At 42.7% G+C, this 18,016-nt stretch overlaps 1 protein-coding gene across 1 annotated transcript in view; it reads right to left on the bottom strand.

Annotated features, from left to right (window-relative positions):
- Positions 1–591: 591 nt before the first annotated feature.
- The window catches only part of minar1 (membrane integral NOTCH2 associated receptor 1), a 61,875-nt gene continuing 44,450 nt past the window's right edge, over positions 592–18,016 (bottom strand). The window contains exon 4 of the mRNA XM_051711636.1: positions 592–4,229. Coding sequence (XP_051567596.1) covers positions 4,032–4,229 — 198 coding nt within the window. The 3' untranslated portion in view covers positions 592–4,031. The remainder of the gene's footprint in view (positions 4,230–18,016) is intronic.

Here is an 18,016-nt window from a genome sequence, read left to right as displayed (position 1 = left end):
TTCAAATCAACCAATCATAGCCCTAACCCAAAACCAGAGGGCAATGATTGGTTAATAGGAATGTTTTTTCCAGGCAACATGATCACAAGGGAAGTCAGCACATTGCTTCCCATTGTTCCAGACCCTGACATCAGCTCCATTATGCAGAGTTACTGACAAGCATCTCCCATCAGACATTACTGCATTGGTTCAAACGTGTTTACATTTTCCTGTGGTGTAACTGGAAGCACGTTGCGTCAGTTCTCATCCTGCGTGGAAGTAATCAAGGTTGCATAATCAGTGACGAGTGCGATTCAGGGGTTGCATTTTCCCTCTAAAATTACATTTTTAATCTACTAACGGTAAGGTTAGAACACTAAGTTTATTATAAGGAACAATAACATGACAACTGTTTGATTGAGCCCCTTAAAACTAAAAGATACTGTATTTAGGGAAGTGTTATCATCACCTTGACATTCCCAGTAAAAAAATACCATCATTAGACCTTCCAAATTTAGACACCTGTCCTAACCTGCTTTCAGAGTGCATATTCAAAGGAAGAGGGACATGTATGAAAAATAAATCATAATAGTGAGAGACTTTTCAACAGTCTGAACTTATTGGAATTTATTGGAATATGACTTCAGTAACACTTTATTCACACGATTGTGGTTTGAACCTGAAATTATTTACAGGGCTCTACAGCGTGCTACAACACACAGTTCCTGTGTCAAAGGGCGAGGTCACTGGACATTCAGCCAATCAAAGAAAATTTCACATTCAAATGCCCTAATTACTGATCATGTCAATTAAGTCTCTGAGTATAACATTGTAAAACTACAGTGGAAATTGTTATATGAATGTATAGGTATATTTTGAAACATTGTTGCAGAATTCTCATCAACTATATAAGAAACAAACATCATATTGAAAGTAGTATCTGTAAATTCTTACATATGCCCTAAATAAACATTCTATTCATACCACTTCAATGTGCAAATCCAGTTTCTTCTCAAGGTCAAATTTCTATGCCACTAGTGGCAACAAACAGAAATGCAGAAATAATGATTGCTTCCAAACTGCTTTCCAAAACCTTAATCAGCCTTTGGCTGGCCAAAAAGATTTTGGTCTAGCCAGAAGACATGTTGAACCGCTGAATCTGAGCAGTGTTTTCGAAAGCAGCACAGCATTTACACTCTTCAGGAATTCAATGTATGTATGGCCTGAAGTTGACTCTGCACATTAAACAGGGATAGGATAAAGCATTTTAACATTGAGAAAATTACATTCTTCACCTTTAAATTTCACAGCATCAACCATGCCATGACACACAGACTGAACAGACAAGCCATATGTATTTGTCGGGGTACAAGAAACATACCATTTTGTAATTAGTAGCTGTCATTGTGTTTTCAAATGATGTGCTGTAACCTCAAAAATGATTGGATAGCCAGTATCCCTTTGACATTGACAGATTAATGATAACAGAAAAACTTGCAAGTATTGATTGGTTATTACTAGATGTTCTGTTTTGTTTTTCCTAGACACTAAAATCTAGTGAGCTGCCTATGTAGGCAGCATTTTAACGCATCATATGCACACTTATGACGCAAAGGCTGTTTCAAAAGATATAATTACGATGCCTTCTAATGGACTTCTATTGTCCAAATTCAGCATCACGTTATAATCAGAGAGAATGCAATCCCATAATGCACTGCAACATGACAAGCCCAACCTGCATCCAAATATGCATACTTCCCTAATATAGTATGCCAAAAACCTGCCAATGGAGTAGTGTGTCTAATACCTGAATATTCATAAAACAGCATGCTAGAAATACATAGATGACCTCACTCTTTCCGATAAGATTCTAAGTGTGCATCCACTGGACACTTTACTATCCCAAAATGCCCCCTGCAAATAAAAATGTCTTGTAATGGACTCATTCTTTGTGAATTCCCCTCTGACTATTTCATCCAATATTTGTGAGTTCTGTCTATGTTTCTGCTTATTGTGTTTTGCAGCATTAGCTTACAAAATGCTAACGTCAAACTCTATTTAAATGGACTATACACCGATCAGCCACAAAATTAAAACCACCTGCATAATATTGTGTAGGTACCCCTCATGCCAGCACCAACCCGCATCTCAAAATAGCATTCTTCTCATCACAATTTTACAGAGCGGTTATCAGAGTTACCGTAGACTTTGTCAATTTGAACCAGTCTGGCCATTCTCCGTTGACCTCTCTCATCAACATGCGGGTAGGCGCTGTTTTGGTGGCATGAGGGGTACCTACACAATATTTGGCAAGTGGTTTTAATGTGGTTTTAATGTTGTGGCTGATCGGTGTATTATCTGCCTATGCAGAGCGTTCCAAATCATCACAATTATGAGGTTCCATTTCAGTTAGGATGTTGCCTACATAGGCAGTAGACAACAAGGCAGCTCATCAGGTTTTGAAACAGCCGGAGTATAATCCATAAACTCTAGTTTCTGACCAACAGGCAGTTTTCACTCACTGATCTTGCAGCTTGACTTCTCTGATGCATCATTCCTATTATGGGTGTAAAGCAAACATGTTTAAGTGAACATTATTAAGGAAAGTTCACAGTTGTGTCTGTCAGATCCAATATTAGAAGCTCAAAACACCAGTAAATAAGTTCAAGAAAACATTCCACTTTCAGAAAGACTGAGCTAATTTTAAAGTGATATGACAATTCAAGTATAGAATGATTAGTTATGAAATAACAAGGCAAAGGATAATTACAATCAAAAAGTAAGCAGCTATGTGCTATGATATAGTTGTTTTTGAATTACTGTATTCAAAATCATGTACAATCAAAAGGAAATAAAGTCAAGTGTCACTATTTAAATATAATGAATACATATCATGAATTGAGTCATTTTACTGTCCTTCCATTGAACATTAAAACCCTCACACATTCACTTTCAGGAATGGTTCATCCAAAAATTTTAATTCTGCCATTATTTACTTACTCTCAAGTCAATGCAAACCTATATGCTCTTATTTATTAATGTTTCGTGGAGCACAATTTTTTAATTTTGAAGAATCTTCATGCAACAATAACAGCTCATTCTGACCATGCTTGTCAAGCTCCAAAAAGGACCTAAACACACCATAAAGTAACTACAAATTAGCCCAAATAACCAGTGCTCTATTTTCCAAGTCTTCTAAAGCCATACAATGTTGTTGTGTGAATAACAGACATTTCTCATTTCTCTAAATTTCATACAGAAATGTCATAAAAAATTATTTTTTTAAATCTCATTCTCCATTCCGCATATCCAACTCACTTCATGTTAGGTTACGGCAGGAGTGAGAACAAATGGCATTTTTATTTTCAATGGTCTTTTGTGTTCAATGGCCATTATTTACTATAAGGTTGAGTAAATAATGACAGAATTAACATTTTAAGGTGAATTGTTCTTATAAGTTCAGATGTGGTTTCTGAATTGAATACACACAGCAATTCATTATATTTTTCCCTATCTGAGTATATTTTCCTTAGAAAAAGGCATTGCACAAGCCCAAACATTCTAGTGATCCCCAAAGAAAAATTCCACTCCTCTTTGAAACATTCTGTTTGCGTATTCATCAAAAAATAACTCTCATTAAAATTCTTATAATCATAGTAAAGTAAAAAACTATAATACGCTTAAACATAAAGCTTTCCTTTTTTCAATTGTAATACCAGAAAACCAGACATAAAACATATTATTACATTACATTTGGACTATAAAACAAGGGTGCATCTCTTACAACATAATAACAAATTATTTATTCAAGTTATAAATACTGACTTCTGAAAATAAAAAATAAAATGTCAAATTGCAATCCTTAACTCTTTGTTCTAATATATTTCAATTGACATTCCCAGAAAGTCTAAGGCCAGTGGCTGAAATTAGACCTAATCACAGACTGAAAGGAGAATCCTTCCCTAGAGTCCCAAATTTGGGTTAACCCAGTGTCTGTTTTGCCAGAAAGGAATACACTGATTTGAACACCATCCTAAACGAAAATAGAAAACTCAAGACTTCATGGTGCAAATGGGCACTACAATGACCAGTATCACAGTGCAGGCAGCCGCCACAATCAGCGCGCCAATTTTACATGCCTTGGCCCTGCGAAACTCTGCCTCCTTACGCTTGAGCAGTGAATCGTAGCCGGGTGTGTAGATGTCCTCCATCCAGTACTCCAGATTGTTGGGGTTGAGTGACTCCTGGACCTGCAGAAGGGCAGACAGAAAGAGAAGGTTAGAGGTTTTGAGAGGAAAGGCAGCTGAGCTGACTGTGATTGTGCGAGGTCTCGTGTGTGAAATAAAAGCTGTGGATGATAAATGCAGTTCTTGTCCACTCATCAGACTAACTGCATATAGATTACTGAAGCAACACATTCTGGGCAGAATGTGTGCCCCACATTTCATTGTAGCACACATTACAGTTTTAATTTGAGGGGGGAACAGAGGAAGGAGGGATCTGGAATGCATTTAAGGCATGATAGAGAGAGAGATGTTCAGGTACGACATAGGAAGATAAAAAATAGCCAAAGTCATGAGTGAAAAGAGATACAAATAAATCAAATAAGAATGAAAGAAGCTGAAGCAGCGTGGCATGGCAGGAGCGTCTCAGCAGCAGCATTGCCGCGAGAGTTACAGTGAGCTGCGCTGCACACGCTCAATTAAAGTGACAGTGCACTGTTGATGGTCATCATGAATATGAGTTTACAAGAAAAATTTGAAATTGTACAGAATCAGCATTTATTTTTAGTCTAGTGTGTTTTTATATTAATTAGAGGATGTGAAAAAATTAAAAATGTAAAACCAGATGTAAAATGATTAAACAAAGTGAAATTCTTTTAATTATGTATCTTAAGCTGAAGCATGGTGTTATCATTCAAAAGTACAGTATACTAAAAGTTATAGGCTTAAATAAACAAAATAACTCTGCCTATTATATACTATTATATAGAAGGCAGGTCTATTGGTATATCGGCTGTTGGTGCATATGGCAAGTATTTTTGACTATAAAGCCCAGTGATAGATACAAACTGAGTAATCGCATCTTGTGTTGTGAAAAACAAGGTTTGTCACCCTCCCCCTCATGTACAAACATTTTTTCCAATGAATGATGTTTGTAAGCATGCAAGCTTATTGTGTTGGCTGCAGCTAAATGAAATAATTCTACTAGAGTACATTAGGTTACACCAGCAACATATAAATAATATTGCATGAGGATCAAGTTTGTAATACTTATCAAAAGCCCACTCCTGATAACCACATTATAAGTTTTGTTAATTAATAAAGGAAATACTCACTGTTGCAACATAGAAATTACTTTATTTTCAGTATAGAGCTGGCTGTTGCACTGTAAAAAATGTGTGTAAAAGCCCTAGGAAGTCTGCTGCTGTAGTTAGCTTTGCATACATGTTGCTTCGGTGTGTGATGTAAAACAGACCAGGCGTTAGTCTGTCACCGTTCACTTTCACCCACTCTTTTTCTCCATACAAAGAGAGGGAATACTGAGACTAACAGTATGCCTAACATCTCATTTTAAGTTCCACAGAAAAAAAGAAAGTCATGTGTATGCCAAAATATGAAGGTGAGTAAGTGAAGACTGTTTTTATTTTTGGGGGGGGGGGAACTACAGTCCCCCTTAAAGAGTTAAAGTCTAATCTCACCAGTTTCAAGATGACAAAATACACTGAATATTAACAGATGACATCCTAAAAGAGGGGACCTTGCTGCCAAATCAGTTATGATGTTAATTGAAAGATAATATGTATATTAAAGATAGATAATAAAATGATACTTTGACTATTATGCATGCATATTATTAATATTATTAGTATTATGTATATTATTACCAGTACGTAGGCATACTTATATTATTAAAATTGACAAGGCAGAGAAAATACCTGTATATTTCACACTGAACTCGAGAGAAATGGAGATGGAGAGATGGAACAGTTGTTTATCAGGATGAACATTTTCTCTTCACCCAGCAGTTAGTAGTTCTGAGTAGTTCTGACAGCATTTTGCACAAAGCATTTTTGCCTAACCCTTGTCAGAGATGCTGTATTATGAGCGAGCGTCACAATGTGACAAGGCAATACTTGATCGCACCAATGACGCACACTTGCAATGCAGACAGCTTCACTGGTCATATAAAGGAGCGATAAATGTATCATATCTCTCACATGCAGTGACATGCTTTAATACCATTTGCATGTCTAATTAAAATTTATATATGTTTATACACCTTTTTAAGTTCGGAAAATATGTAACAACATACTGCCTTTGCTCACTGCGAGTTTTTGCACGACAAGCTTTCAATGAGCTGTGGAATGTAGAGAGAGAGAAAGAGAGAGACGGTAGCATTGATTTACCAGAGCTAAAAGGCAGGTTAATTAAGCTGCACGAACGGAGAACAGTAGTATTGCAGAGCAACACTTAAACTAAAAGTAGTATTGCTATAACAATACTGGCAATATTGCCAACGGTGGCCATGGTTAGAACAATACTAGATGCTTATATTTTCTGAAGAAATTGTAAGTGATGTTTGCCTGAGCAAAAGTCGCCATCACAATGCTAGGGTGTTGATGGTGGTTGCCAGGGCCTTTTTTCATGGTTGCTAAGGTGTTCTGAGTGTTTTTTAGTGGGTTGTTATGTGTTTGCTAGGCTATGTTGTTCTGCGTGGTTCCTTAGTGTCCCAAGTCAAACCAGCCCGTCCCCAAAGACTATATAATGCTTGTTTTGGCACTGCTCAGAAGGGACTGTTGCATTGTTTCATATTATACCAGACTGTTCTGCACCAAGCATAGTTTCAGCATATAAACGGTAAGGCAATGCCTTTTTCCCTTCTGCTCTGGTGTACTGAGGGGCTGCCATGCCTTGTTAAAATTGTACACATTTACTGTTTCAATATTGTTACAAATGTTGCCTATATGCTTACATAAAATACAGCCTATTGCAACAGTACTTGCTAGGAGAAGAAATTATCAAGATAGTGAGCGAGTTTGGGTTGGGTTCGGGCAAATAATCTGACGGTATAATCGGGCCCGGTAGGGTCGGGCCACACGGTCTCGGGTACGGGTCGGTTTCAAGCAACAGTGATAGTGAAAGTGAGAGCCTTAGCAAGCACCACTAAATCTATGGAGTGAATCTAACCCTTTTTTTGCCTTCCTTGTTTTGGTAGCTATGAATTGTGCTAAAGCCACTGCCTGTCATCTAAAGCAGAGCTCTGATAAAACAAAGTCCAAGGCAACAGAGAAATTGACTGTAAACATCATTCATGTCACTGTTCATTGTACACCACTGCAACCAATAATGGTGGAATTTTCAATTGAATGCCTTGCTTTTTCAGGAATTTCAGGCAGTCAAAAAATCAATGTCCACATATGGGAGAGGTTCTGCTCATTGATCAAAGTCTTTGAGCAGAAAGGTTTATGCTTTAATTATGACCCTGCATAGGGGCCACAAGACTCTATACATTTTCATTACCACCACTTTAATGTCAAACTAGCAGAGTTAGAGGTAATGAGCATGAAACCACTCAAAAATTATACACTAATGACAGAGTATTCTGATGTCTTTAAAAAGCTTGCAAGGGTGTCACTTCTGTGCCACTAGCATCCCCAAACTGAATTAAAACCATTTTGTAGAACACTACCCTTGTCTGTCAAACATAGAATCCCACCACAAACTTATGCTATTGGTTGAGTCAATGTTGCTGTGCAACAGACTTCGCGTCGGGAGCACACCTATGATGTCTTAAAATGCTGCTGACGGAGGATGCTGACTAGGTTTTGGAACAGACCCATTGTGTTAACAAATTTTGCAGGAAATCAACCTTCAATAGTTAAAAACATTACACAGTGTTAGGTAAAGGTAAATATAAAGTAATTTTGACTTGTTTCCTTGACTATTTCAAATATCCTTCTCTGTTTTTAGATTACTTACCACATTGCCCACATGGAATCTGCAGCCACAGAAATCTCCACAGATTTTGAGTTTGCACACCCATCATTTACAGTTTTACACATTGTTTATAAAAAAATTAAGCACCACTTTGAACTCCACATGAGAAGCACTGCAGAGAATGGGCAAGTTCAGAATGGCATACATCCCATACTACGCCTACTGCTTCTGTCATATCTATTGTAGTATGCCATTCAGATCACATCCAATGTCTTATTCTGCTTTTAGCACTGGCACTGAGCATGTAATGATACTTCATCCGAATTGTCCAGGAATAATTAGCTGATGCTTTAAAAATCAGCGGCAACGGGTTTAAAGTTGAAATTGTTTGAAATGAGAAGTGCAGGAGACTGTACACAGGAGAACAAGTTACCCTACCACAGCGATCCCTCATCAGAGCCATTTATTGTATGTTTGGCTTTAAGGTGATAGTTCAGACTTGAAGTGCTTAATTAAATTCTACCTTACAAAGGCTGCAAAGTACTTGATTTTTGTCACTAGTCCCATCTGGGTTTATTTTGTAAGAAGTCCTTTTTCCATCACTAGATCACTGACAAGGAATTGTATGATTTGGCAGCAAGATTTTGTCACAAATGACACTTTCCCCTGCTACATTTAGAATGTATACATTCATGCCCACTGAAGGTATTAGCTGTCTCTTTAACCGATTAACTGAGCGTTATCTTGTATCAAAACTGGCGGTGTGCATATGAGATTAATCTGATTTTCTCCTTTGAAAAAGACCACCACAATTCCATCCAAAAGAGAATTAGTAATCACTAGTTAACAAAGTAGATTTTTTGTTAGCTGTATCTGTAATCATCTGCTAATATGCAATCACTGATTTAGTTGGGAAATAATGCATCTTCAGGGAAGAATGCAGAGTAATACAATGCTTTGCTGTGAGCTACCTGTCATTAATTGTTGGTAGAGTATTTTCTATGGCAACAGCACTTCATACAGTATGCGTTCTAATGTTCAGTCTGCACTCTATTTTACTTTATTCATTTTCTTTTTTTGCAGGATGTAAACATGCTAGAACAGGGGTGCTTACACTTTTATGGTATGTGGTCAAATTTTTCATAATGCTTTTATGATGAAGAGAATGAAGTGTGAGAACCCAAGTGCAGTTTATTTTAGAAAGTGCAATAAATCCAAAAACGTGAATCCAAAACAAAACAAACATAAATGACTAGACTTGACTACGTTACACCAAAACAATACTTGACAAAAGACAATGCATTGGACATGGGTAACCACATGACAGACAACCAATGACAAGACTAAACCAATGAACCTAATAACAAGATACTAAAACATGAACCAATGACACGACAAGACTGATAACAAGTTCATAAGTCAATAAACCAATGAGAACAAGACACATGAACATGGAGGGAAACAGAATATCACATGACAGGAACAGGAAACATGGCAACTAAACTTTCAAAATAAGACATGAAATCAAAACATGAACAAAAACACATTTAAACAGGACATATCCCCCCTACAAGGGGCGGCTCCTGATGCCCAAACATAAACAAACAAACAACTCCCTAGAGTTCAATAGGGAGCTGTTGCGGTCCTTGAGGCATGGCCTGGCAAGACAGGGCGTGGAGCATGGCCTGGTGAGACAGGGCGTGGAGCAAGAGACCAGGGCGGAGCCAGTGGCCAGAGAAGTGGCTCCAGGAAGAGAGCGGGGTCTGCCGGTTTGGGTGGCGGCTCAAGGAAGGGAGAAGGGTCTGGTGGTTTGGGGGATGACCACAGGGCAGGGACAGGGTCAGGAGGCAGAGGCTCAGGGGGCAGAGCCGTGGAAGTCTCAGGGATTGGCCACAACAGAGGAACAGTCTTAGTGGCTGTGAGCACAGGCAGTGGGAGGGTAACAGTCTCCATGGTCGTGAGCACAGACAGTGACGAGGGAATGACCTCCGTAGTCATGGGCACTGGCATTGACGGGGGAATAGCCGTTGTGGCTGTGAGTACAGGAGGGGACAAGGGAACAACCTCTGTGGTCGTGGACACAAGCAGTGACATGGGAGCATCCGTGGTCGTGAGCATGGGCAATGACAGGGGAATGACCTCTGTGGTCGTGAGCACTGGCAGAGACTGGGCAATGACCTCCATGGTCGTGAGCATGGGCAGAGACTGGGGTATGACCTCCATAGTCGTGAGCACTGGCAGTGACTGGGGAATGACCTCCGTGGTTGTGAGCACTGGCCCTTCTTCTCCTCTTCTGCTTCCGGATGGCCATGAGCACTGCTGTGGGAGAATTGGAAGGTGGAGCCATGGGAGGCTTGAGGGGCAGAGACATGGGAGGCTCGATGAAGGAAGGTGGAGCCGTGGCAGGCTCAGGGGTCATGGCAACTTGGCATGACAGGATAGGCGTGCCGACTTGACAAGGCGGAGCAGACCTGGCAACATGGCAAGGCGGGGCTGCTTGACTAGGCATGGCAGGCGTAGTGGCTTGGCTTGACATGGCAGGTGGGACAGCAAGGCATGACAAGGCAGACGTGGCTACATGGTATGATGTAGTTGATGTGGCAACATGGTGAGGCAGGGCCTCTTGACTAGGCATGGTAGGTGTGGTAACATGGCATGATATGGCAGATGTGGCAACATGGCATGACGAGGTAGGAATGGCAGGTGTGGCAACATGGCATGACGTGGCAGGCGTGGCAACATTGCATGATGTGGCAGGCATGGCAACATGGCATAATGAGGTAGGAATGGCAGGCGTGTCAATGTGACATGACGTGGCAGACATGGCCGCATGGCATGATGGGGTAGGATTGGCAGGCATGGCAGCATGGCATGACGTGTCAGATATGGCAGCATGGCATGACGAGGTAGGAATTGCAGGCGTGGCAACATAGCATGACGTGGCAGATGTGGCAACATTGCATGATGAGGTGGGAATGGCTGCCATGGCAACATGGCATGACGTGGCCGCTGAGGGTTGCAACGCTGGCTCTGGGATGGATGAGGCTTGCAGAACTGGCTCGTCAACCTTGGCAGGCATGGGCACTGGCTCGTCGACTGTGACAGGTGTGTGTGCTGGCTCGTCGAACGTGGCTGGGGTGGGCGCTGGCTCATCAACTGTGGCAGGCATGGGCGCTGGCTTGTCGACCATGGCAGGCGTGGGCGCTGGCTCATTGACCGTGGCTGCCATGGGCGCTGCCTCATCGACCGTGGCTGCCGTGGGCACTGGCTTGTCGACCGTGGCTGGCGTGGGCGCTGGCTCGTTGACCGTGGGGCGTGGGGACTCAGGCGTGGCGGCCATGATGGGGGACTCAGGCGTGGCGGCCATGACAGGCCATGACGGGGGACTCAGGTGTGGTGGCCATGATGGGGAACTCTGGCGTGGCAGCCATGACTGGGAACTCAGCCGTGGCGGCCATGACAGGGGACTCAGGTGTGGTGGCCATGATGGGGAACTCTGGCGTGGCGGCCATGACTTAGAACTCAGCCATGGCGGCCATGATGGTGGACGGCTCTGACATGGCGGCCACTGTAGGAGTGCATAATTTCTCATCAGCCACTCCTACAGTGAACCGCTCAGTTGCAGGGCAAAATCGATGTACTGAGCCAGATTGAAAGTTATCTGACCGCCAAGCATCATGGAGTAGACAGGCTCATTCAAGCCTGCCCAAAAAAAGTCCTTGAGGGTGATCTCATTAAAATCCACCTTGCTGGCCAGAGCGCAGAAGTCTTCCACATATTCCTCTATAAAACAATACTTGACAAAAGACAATGGCAAACATGAGGGCTTAAATACATGGACATTGGTAACCACATGACAGACAACCAATGACAAGACTAAACTAATGAACATGATAACAAGATACTAAAACATGAACCAATGACATGACAAGACTGATAACGAGTTAACAAGACAATAAACCAATGAGAACAAGACACATGGACATGGAGGGAAAAACACTTTTTAAAATGACAGACGTAAATAGGACGTTTCATCACGATATGATCTTGAATCTTGGCCTGCGATCCGATATTGGCCAATACTTCAAAGTCTGCCGCGAAACGATTCGTTTCAGGGGCCTACGATCAATATTCCGATATTATGTGCCTATTTTACACAATCGATACATTTTATTTATTTTTTTGCCCTCAAATGCAAACAAAATATAATTTGATTATTTTATTCAGCTCTCTGTATACACATTGGGACATCCACAACAAAATAAGGTACTTCAGATGTTGAAAAAAATTATACACATAATAATATAAAAAACAGCGTCACACACAAGTGATTATCAATTGTTTGATGACAGTTAATTTTTCAGTTTAGTCCAATTCATAACACTTACATACCCATGACTTGTTTCCAACTATCTGTGCTATCTGCAGTTTTCTTGGCTACAACTTCCACAGTTGTAATGAAAAATTACAGTTAACTGGAATAAATGTAATGGTGTTGATGTGTAGATGTGTAAAGTCTTATAACTGATGCTGGAGCTGAGCAGGTGTTTCTCTTTCCCTCGTTAGTGCTGTTTAGAATGTCGGCGTTGTCAAGATGTTTCACATGGTTGAACTTCTCCATGGTACATTAAAATAGCAAATTCTCATGTAAAATTCAAATGGGTCGCATACGCAATGATATCGATGGAATCCCGAATTAATCACGCATGTGAGCCGCTCTGCATTTGTCAGGAGAGCTCACATATTAAGGAGTGCCCGGTTGATGTGCTGGCACGGATACTGTGAATGGAGCTGGCATTTCGTGGGAAGCCTTGCTGACACGTGTGCACGCTGCACGGATAGCTCATAATGTCAAATGAATGTAATAAGGGATGTGGCTGATGTGAGTGTTTTAAAATAAAGGTACATCTTAAAAACATTTCTATATCGATATTTAAGCATTGTATCGATAACATTGTATCGTTGGTCTTTGGATTGATGTATCTGGAAGGAAAGAGTCAGTAATAAAAAAGATGGTGTTTACCCAGTGTTTCTATAAATACCTCACCAAGACAGGCATTTTGAAATGTATTTGACCATCACATAGGTGAACATTACCGTGAGCACTTTCACAACACGCACACAAAAAGAAGCCGTCTGTCAGTCAGTGCATGGGGAGCGAGTTTCTTTAAGCGAGTAATTTATATTCATGAGGAAAGTGATACCTGATTGGACAATTCAGTCAAATTTATCAGGAAAGCACTAACTGATTGGTTGGTGAAACTATTGCCTTACCCCTAACTGTAACCATAACCAATCAGGCAGAGCTTTCCTCATAAATATGAATGCGTCTTCTCCTGTCATCCAACGTTTTGGATATCCACCTGCATGGGAACCGGAATAAGGAAATAAAAAGTGATCTATATGAATTTTGTTATTTGAGTAGTTTCTCTCTCTACTCCTTTTACCGTTTGACCTGTTAACGAGATCGACCAGTGGTTGTCTTGCAATCAACCGGTCAATCGCAATTGATGTAATAAGCACCCCTGTGCTAGAAGGATGCCTGGATTGTTGTGACTTTTGCTTATCGTTCTTTTGCTAATGGTGGGACGTGTACTCCCTTTGCCATTTACACAGGATCCCCTCCCTGCTGTAAAACCCAGCTCAAGCTGGTAGCTGTGTTTTGGAACATGGTAGCTGGTCCAAGCTAGTCAAGAGCTGGTCCTTAGCTGGTCCAAGCTGGTCATGATCTGGTCCAAGTTGGTCATGAGCTGGTCCAAGCTGGTCATTACACCTACAATGTTCCAAAAACCAGCTTGACCACCTTGAGCTGGTATGACAAGCTGGTAACTGGTCGTCTCCCAGCTTGGACCAGCTAAAGACCAGCTTGGACCAGCTCATGACCAGCTAGAAACCAGCTTCCATGTTCCAAAACACAGCTACCAGTTTAAGCTGGATTTTCCAGCAAGGCTTGCTGGGTTCAGTAAAATTTAAGTTCAATCGACAGCATTTGTAGCATAATATTGATTACCACAAAAAATTATTTAGACTTGTCCCTCCTTTAAAAAAAAAAAAAAAAAAAAAAAAGTAAAAATCTTGGTTATAGTGAGGCACTAACAATGGAAGTGAATGGGGGCCAATTTTTTAATGTTAAAATACTCACTGTTTCAAAAGTTTAGCCACAAGACCTAAACAGTATGTGTGTTAACATGATTTTTTGTGTGTGATAAAATCACTTACTAACCTTTTCTGTGTAAAGTTATAGCCAATTTTACATATTTGTTGCCATGACGATGTAATGTTAACAAAACCTAAAATCCTAAAACGACTGTAAAAATTACAATTTAAACAACTTTACAGCTTGAATAATGCATGAGTTTTAACAGAAGAATTAATGTAAGTCCTTTTATAAATTTATAAGGTTCACAGTTCTGCTTTGAAACCTTCCAAAAATGTATCCCATTCACTTCCATTGTAAGTGCCTCACTGTAACCTCTATTTTTGCTTTTTTTTTTTTTTTTAAGAAAAGGAGGAACGAATCAAAATTAACTTTTGTGGTAATCAACATTATGCCATAAATGCTGTCAATTAAGCTTAACTTGTATTTAACCCGGAACATTCCTTTCAGTAACTTTACCTGAGCCTGCAGAAAAGACCAGCTTAACCAGCTAGTAGTTGCTTGCTGGTCTAGGCTGATTTATGCTGGTAAGTGCTGGCCTAGCTGGTGGAACAGCATAGCTATGTTTTATCTACAAATCTTAGCTGGTGAAGGTGGTCAACCAGTTTTTTTTTTTTCTGTTAATACTGGTTAACCAATGAAGTCTTGCTCATTAAGCAAGCCATAGAACCTTGATGGATCATCAGCATCCCATGCTGTGGACCAGAATTCAAAATGCAACATAGACTGGTGACTTATTATTTATTTATTTTTCTTATGTGGAGTTTAGCATATACTGTAGATCAAAGAATGAAAACGTCCTGGTCTTTGATAAAAGGCCAATGAAAATTGGCGAGTGGTATTTGCATACCACTCCCCTGGACAAACGGGTATAAAAGGAGCTGGTATGCAACCACTCATTCAGGTTTTATGCTGAGGAGCCGAGATAAGGTCCGGCCATTTTAGCGGGTAGTTCAGCGTTGTGGCAGGAGGGACACAACGTCTCGTTCCCTCCATCAGGGAACGGAGGTTACGCAAGTAACCAGGACGTTCCCTATCTGTCACTCACTCAACGTTGTGTCGATGTAGTGACACTATGGGTCCCTATACAAAACGCCGCAACTGGCTGAACTGTGTTACATGAACTGGTGTTGTGTGACAGGCTGACCACTGTGTGCCTCGTTGCCAGCACACCAGGTCGGCACGTAACCTCCCCCAACATTATTATGAGTGTCGAACGGCCCTTTGGGACAAGTCGACTACCCAAAAGATTAAGACGGGCTAGCCCTAAAAAAAGGGGGGATTATCCGACTGGGCCGACCAGGTCTAGTTGGGGGGGTGTTCCTCCCAAGGGGAGGACACCGCGGAGACCACACCTCGCCCAGAGAGAGGGGGGTATTTAAGTGGAAATACATCACATGGTCTTGCCGAGCTATGTCAGAAGTATGCCATGTGGAGAAGTCCCATGGTAGGTCCTACCCTACGGGGGAGGAGTTACTACAAGCATGGAGACTGGGGCTGAGGTGCCTCTGCCCAAGAAGATGCAGTTTTCCAACAGGGAAACGAATTAGCGGAAGATATACATCGCATGGGGTTACCTACGGGGAACTGCCACATGCGGAGCACCTACCCCAGTACAGGGCTTTAGTTAGCACGTGTACTGGGCTGGCAGCGAGTCTCTCCGAAAACTCGACTGTCACAGGGCTTAGAGGAAGTCAACCAGGGAACACAGTTTGTGAACACTACTGGGAGTTAACGACGCACATCTTCAGCTCAAGGGCGGTGAAAGGCGCTATGTGCAAGCGATACACCCGGCCGGCTTCCTGGACTTACCTGCTTGTGCGTGCCACTACACGGGACAAAACCGGTTCCACCCGGAAGTTGCAGAACCTCGCAAAGGTGTTGGGTGTTGCCCAGCCTACTGCTCTGCAAATGTCTGTTAGAGAGGCGCCCCTGGTCAAGGCCCAGGAGGCCGCTACACCCCTGGTAGAATGGGCTCGTAGTCCTACTGGGGGCAGCACGTCCTGGGCGTGATAGGCCATAGTTATGGCGTCAATGAGCCAGTGGGCGATCCTCTGCTTGGAGACAGTGCTTCCTTCTGCTGTCCACAAAAGCAGACAAAGAGCTGCTCAGAGACTGTAAAGCTCTGCGTGTGATCCAAATAGATGCGTAAAGCGTGCACCGGACACAGCAACGTCAGGGCTGGGTCTGCCTCCTCCTGGGGCAGCGCTTGCAGGTTCACCACCTGACCCCTAAAAGGGGTCATGGGAACCTTGGGAACATAGCCCGGTCGGGGTCTCAGGATCACGTGAGAGTAGCCCAGACCGAATTCCAGGCACGTTTCGCTGACAGAGAAAGCTTGCAGGTCTCCTACCCTCTTGATGGAAGTGAGCGCAGTCAGGAGGGCAGTCTTCAAGGAGAGTGTCTTAAGCTCAGCTGACTGCAAAGGCTCAAAGAGGGCACTCTGTAGACCCTAAAGAACTACAGAGAGGTCCCATGAGGGAACAAGGTGCGGTCTGGAGGGATTCAGCCTCCTGGTGCCTCTCAGGAACCTGATGATCAGGTTGTGCTTCCCTAAGGACTTACTATCCACTGTGTCGTGGTGTGCCGCTATAGCAGCTAAATACACCTTCAAGGTGGAAGGGGACAGCCGCCCTTCCAACCTCTCCTGCAGGAAGGAAAGCACCGATCCGACTGCGCATCTCTGGGCGTCTTCCCGTCGGGAAGAACACCACTTAGCGAACAGACGCCACTTAAAGGCATACAGGCGCCTCGTAGAGGGGGCCCTAGCCTGAGTGATCATGTCTACCACCACGGGTGGTAAACCGCTTAGGTCTTCCGCGTCCCATCCAGGGGCTGGTAAACCGTTTAGGTCGCCATCGTCCCCAAGGGGGGGAGCCCAGCTGAGGCTTCTGCATCCGACTAGATGAGCCCACTCTCGGATGCTGCGCTCAAGAGCTCATCAGCTTTGCGGGCTCCGAACAAGAGGTCGAACTCGCCTTGAGACGAGCCGGCGGACTCATCCAGAAGCCCGATAGGGGCAGACGAGCGTGCTGCGGAATGGGAGGTCCGTGGGGGGATACCCGGCGGAAGTGGTCCCATTGGGGTCCCCAAATCACCCCCAGTGCTAGCCGCGCTGGCCTCATACCCATAGGTAGAAGGACCAAGGTGGGGAGCCGCTGAAGTGGCTTGCTTTCTTACGAAAGCAAGCCGCGACCGCAACGTTGCCATGGTCATGTTCTCACAGTGAGTACATGATCCATCCATGAATGCTGTCTCCACGTGGGTCGTGCCCAGACATGAAAGACAGCGATTGTGACTGTCCGAAGTTGAGAGGAAACGACCGCAACCAGGAATAACACACAAACGGAAAGTCATCTTTAAAAAGATGTGTCTTTAAAAAGACATTCCGTGTGTGCCGCTCTTTTAGAGAAATATACTCTTTTAGAAAAATATACTCTCTTTTTTCTGCCGAAGCGCCCAGGGGTGTTCTCTGCAGTGCACCAGTGCAGAGGAGGGAGAAGCCTCTGAAATGCGCCGTCAGATCCAGCAGAGGTGAATGAACAGTCAGTTCAGTAAACATCGACCGTTCGGCTCTGGAGAGAAAATCTGAATGAGTGGTTGCATACCAGCTCCTATTTTCATTGGCCTTTTATCAAAGACCAGAGGTGTCTCAGGCTCCCAAGAGTGACCCCTAGTGTCACTACATCGACACAACATTGAGTGAGTGACAGATAGGGAATATGAGTTTCTTTTTTTTTTTTTCTTAAGGGTACCAAACATCAGAGCCCATGATATACAGATTGAGACAAACCTAACACTATGCTGCGAACTCATGTTTGCAATTGTCTTGGCTAGATATTTGGGGGGAAACATTTGACTGAATAGAGATTCCATGCATACGCTTTGACAGAAGAGAGAACCACAATAAGAAACAACTTTTGTAATGAGTACATCAAGT

Source organism: Myxocyprinus asiaticus, chromosome 1 (genome assembly GCF_019703515.2).
Source record: "Myxocyprinus asiaticus isolate MX2 ecotype Aquarium Trade chromosome 1, UBuf_Myxa_2, whole genome shotgun sequence".
Lineage (NCBI taxonomy): Eukaryota > Metazoa > Chordata > Actinopteri > Cypriniformes > Catostomidae > Myxocyprinus > Myxocyprinus asiaticus.
This window is presented reverse-complemented; position numbering and strand designations above follow the sequence as displayed.